The sequence below is a fragment of the Nicotiana tabacum genome, chromosome 12 (assembly GCF_000715075.1).
Source record: "Nicotiana tabacum cultivar K326 chromosome 12, ASM71507v2, whole genome shotgun sequence".
In the NCBI taxonomy this organism is placed as follows: Eukaryota; Viridiplantae; Streptophyta; class Magnoliopsida; order Solanales; family Solanaceae; genus Nicotiana; species Nicotiana tabacum.
In genome coordinates, this window is record NC_134091.1 from 102243003 (window position 1) to 102247825 (window position 4823).

A 4823-nucleotide genomic window follows, 5' to 3' on the forward strand; every position below is an offset into this window, starting at 1 on the left:
ACAGACGTCTCCGTACCGATCCGCAAGACTCTACTAAACTTGCTCGTGACTCATAAAACCTAAGAACCTAGAGCTTTAATATCAACTTGTCACGATCCAAAATCCCGAGTTAGGCGTCGTGATGGAACCTAATCTCTAATACTAGCGGGTCACTTACAACAATTACACAAGTCAAGCATGATGTAGGTTTTGATATAAATACCGAAATAAAGGTGATACAAGCCTACACGGCGACAATCACAACAATCCTCTCAAGACTAGGTAATACAGAGTCACGAACTCTAGATAAATACATAGAAATATCTCAAAGTCAAAATATAGTACTGTTCGGATAACGAATTGACAGTTCAATCAAAAGGAAAAGGACTCCAAGGGACTGCGACGACCAAGAAGCTCTACCTTGAATCCTCGTGATCGAGAAGCTAACTCTGCTTGAGTCTGTTATCTTCAATACCTGGATCTGCACAAAAATATGCAGAAGTGTAGTATGAGTACACCACGGTCGGTACCCAATAAGTATCAAGACTAACCTTGGTGGAGTAGTGACAAGGTATAATTCAAGACACCTACTAGTCATAATAAAATGTGCAGTATATGAGTATAAAGCAAATAATGGAAGCAATTATCAGTAAATGACAACAAGGAATAAACATGTGATATAAACAGTAAAGTAACTCGAACACCGTTAAAGTACCAGCAAAACCAAATAAGATAAACAAATGACAACCAAATAATCAAGTCGTTCTAACACAAGGTTTACAACCAAATTACTCTGAGATACCTCATCTCATAAACACATGTCACGAGTCCCAAATCATATGCTCACGGCACATCGTGCCAACATTATCAATCACAACTTCATGGATAACTCACGTGCTAATATCTCAATCCGCCGGCATGGTCACAAGCTCACTATCACAATAGAAGTAGATAATACAAGATTACATGTGCATGATCAATGAATGTCAAGTTTTATATTCATAAACTGGTGTAAACAACATGCTACGGTGTATACTTGTGCGAGTGTACTATTACAGTCCAAGTCAACAAGTAGTATCAAAGACATCGAAGCAACACAACAAGTCACGTAAGGTGCATAACACACACAAGGAAAATCATACCATCACACAAATATCATCAACATTGTGCCCCCACGCCGTCACATATCAACCCTGACATAGCCATCATTGTCTCTTCGTATTGACAATATCAATAATAGCCACCCGTATCGTTCCGCCCAGATATTTAACACAATAGCCACTCGTATCACTGCGTCCAGACACTTACAAAATAACCACCTATATCACTTCGCCCAGACATTTACACAATAGTCACCCGTATCACTCCGCCAAGATAATATATCAATAGCCACCCGTATCACTCTGCACAATCAACAACAGTGAGATGGCACCTTATGCTCTGCATAACAATAATCAATCCACATGTGCTAACAACACAACAACACGACATTTCAACTCGTACCACAAGTGCCCATAAGCAATAAGAAGCCTAAGAGTCTAATCCGGTCAATTCCACATATAAATCTATGTACACCCTTGTTACCTCATGTACACGTATTCAACATAATCCAAATAGTGCAATTAAGCTCAATCCTACGGGGTAGCTCCTCCACATAAAGTTAGGCAAGATACTTTCCACAAAGAAGCTAAATCAATAATCTAAAAAGCCTTTCCCGTGTGAAACAACCTCCGGATAGCTCGAATCTACCCAGAATAACTTAATATCATAAATAAAAGTCATAGAAAACAATTCTAGATAATAAAGCTTCGATCTTTAATGAAAACCAAAAAAGTCAACCCAAAACGTCAACCCCGGGTCCGCACCTCGAAATCCGACAAAATAAAAAAAAATCCGAACACTCATTCTAATACGAGTCCAACCATACCAAAATCATCCAATTCCGACCTCAAATCGGCCTTCAAATCATCATTTTTATGTTTTGGAAAGGTTTACTAAATTTTCCAATTTCTCCAATTTAAATCACTAATTTAATAATAAAAAATAAAGATAGAATCATAAAATATAACCAAATCGGGGTAAAAAATACTTACCCCAATGCAAATGGTAATAATTCCCTCCAAAATCACTCAAAACCGAGCTCTAAAACTCAAGATGTGGTAAAAACAATCAAACCCTTGATATAAATGTTATCTGCCAGGGATTCCGCATTTGCTGACCAAAACACGAACCTGAAACCATCGCTTCTGCGGAAAAATCTCGCATCTAGGAGGACTACTGAACTCAGGCCTATCGCATTTGTGCAAAAATCTATCGCATCATCGCATATGCTCCCTCTTCAAGCCTCAACTAACGTCGGACCTGCGACCTCTTAGTGCTTATGCGCTTACGCTTCTGCGATCCCTCACCACAGATGTGATGCCGCTTCTGCGACAGTTTGACCGCATATGCGGTCCCTGCCTTCTCCAACAATGTCCGCACCTGCACTCTCCTGGCCTCTTCTGCGGCCCTTTATCTGCAGGTGCGAAAGCATTAACACTCAGATTCTTCAGCAATTTCACATGGCTCAAAAATGATCCGCATCTCGTCCGAAACACACATTGGGCCCCCGGGACCCCGTCTAATCATACCAAGCAATCCCAAAATATAATGCAGGCCTACTGAAGGTCTCAAATTACACCAAACAGCAACAAAACTACGATTCATACCTAAATTCAAGCCTAATGAACTAATGAAGTTTCAACTTCTAAAACTCACACCAAAACACACCAAACCAACCCGAAATAATCTCAAATTTTACATGCAAGTCCCAAATGACACAATGGAATTATACCAACTCTCGAAACTACAATCCGAACCCGATATCAAGAAAGTCAATTCCCGGTCAAACCTCTAAACCTTCCAAACCTTCAACTTTTCAACTTTCGCCAACAAGCACCACATCAACCTACGGACTCCAAATCAAAATCCAGACATACGTCTATTTCCAAAATTACCGTACGAACTATTGGAATCATCAAAATACTATTCCGCAATCGTCTACATAAAAGTCAAACTCCGGTCATCTCTTATCACTTAAACTTCTAAAATATGAATCATACTTCCAAATCGATCCCGAATTGTATGAAAATCGAAATCGACCATACACGCAAGTCACAATATATCATATGAAGCTACTCGTAATCTCAAATTACAGAATAGAACGCTAGATCTCAAAAACTTAAATCGTGTAAAAAATTACTAGTTGCAAATATGAAGTTAACCATTTGAAATATTAGAAGAAAAACTTTTTGGAGTATCTGATGCATCATATGGGAAATCTGCAGGAAAAGAAAAAGAGAACAAAAGGAACAAAGGGAACTTTTTATTCATCATCCAGTTTGTCATGCCATATATTTCTGCAGAAAAAAAGGTAGATAAACATGGCATCAGCTTCCATATCCAGCTTCATGATGCAGGATTTATTTACCGCAACCACCATTGACGGCGATCACTTAATCTTACTTTGAAGAAATCAAACAAGATGACTTCTTGATAGATATCAGTAAAATGATGAGAACAATATGGTGTATTATTGAGATTATTTCTGCATAATGGACAAGTCATACGTCCATATCCAAGCCATCTATCAAGACAAACTCTGTGAAAAAGATGATTGCATCTCAGCTCTCTGACTTCTTCTTCTTCTTCTATTTTGCATAGACAAACTGCACATTTAACTGAATCCAATAATGACCTTGATTCAGCTTCAAAAATCCTAACACCAAGCTCATCACGTGCACTAGAATTTTCTGAAACTGTGTTGATGTTATAGGGATGTGAGAAAGTTTGGAGGAAGAAATCCCAAGTCCATTCTAACTTAGTCGCAGTAGAATATACAAAGTTTAGTACCTTTGATCGTGGAAACATTGGCAGCATATTCAGGAGATGGGTACAGATGACGAGAATAAGGAAGAAAAACTTGAAAATAAGATTGGTTAATGTAAAGGGGGAAGGAGGAGCTCTATATATACATATTACTCCATACATGAGGGATAGCATTGGGACTACCTGAAAACAATGTTGAGGTTTAAGAATGTTGAAGTTTAAGAATGTTTATAAAATTAAAAACGTTTCAGAATAACGAGGTTGTAATGTCACTATATTTGTTTCCTAGCGTAGACTGTATCTTGCAAACCACAAACAAAATTTTGTAATTGCCGGTTGACTTGTTAGTGTTGAGTCATTAGTACTTCCTTCGTGCCAGATGTGATGATTTTGACTAGACACATAATTTTTAAAAAATAAATATTCTTAATATTTATGGTCTAAAATAAGTCATAAATATTTATATAACTATAAATAATCTCCAGAGTAAAATGAGAAATTTGAGGGTGTATTTGGTATGGAGAAAAATATTTTTCAAAAAATAATTTTTATTTTTTCATGTTTGATTGAGTTAAATATGTGACATCTTTTTCTTATTAGTCCGTTTTGAGAAGTTGCTTTCTTTTTAGATTTGAAAACAATTGAACTTTAAATTTTTAATTTTATCCTCAATGATATGCTTTTATCGTCACAAATATTGCATGACTTGTTTAAAATCACAAATTTCAAAAATAGTTTTAAAAAGTTTCATACATTATTACTTGGTAAATTAGATATGGTAGTGAAAGATTCCGGCAGGAAACAAGCTGCTGCATTTGTCTCAATCTTTTTCCACACTACCAATTGCTTGATAAAATGAAGCTATTATTACGTGGAATTGGGAGAAAAAAGGGGATGGAAACCTATCAATCATTATGAAAATGAACTTTTTTTAATTTCCTTCAATTCTATCTTTATAGATGCAAGTTATGTTATTC

At 36.7% G+C, this 4823-nt stretch overlaps 1 protein-coding gene across 1 annotated transcript; it reads right to left on the reverse strand.

Annotated features, from left to right (window-relative positions):
* Positions 1-3237: 3237 nt before the first annotated feature.
* Positions 3238-3897, reverse strand: LOC142167301 (putative E3 ubiquitin-protein ligase XERICO). Its single transcript, XM_075227465.1, has 2 exons — positions 3588-3897; positions 3238-3299 (listed from the first exon to the last, which is right to left on the reverse strand). Exons 1-2 carry the CDS (start codon positions 3895-3897, stop codon positions 3238-3240), a joined length of 372 nt encoding a protein of 123 aa, XP_075083566.1.
* Between the last annotated feature and the right edge of the window lie 926 nt (positions 3898-4823).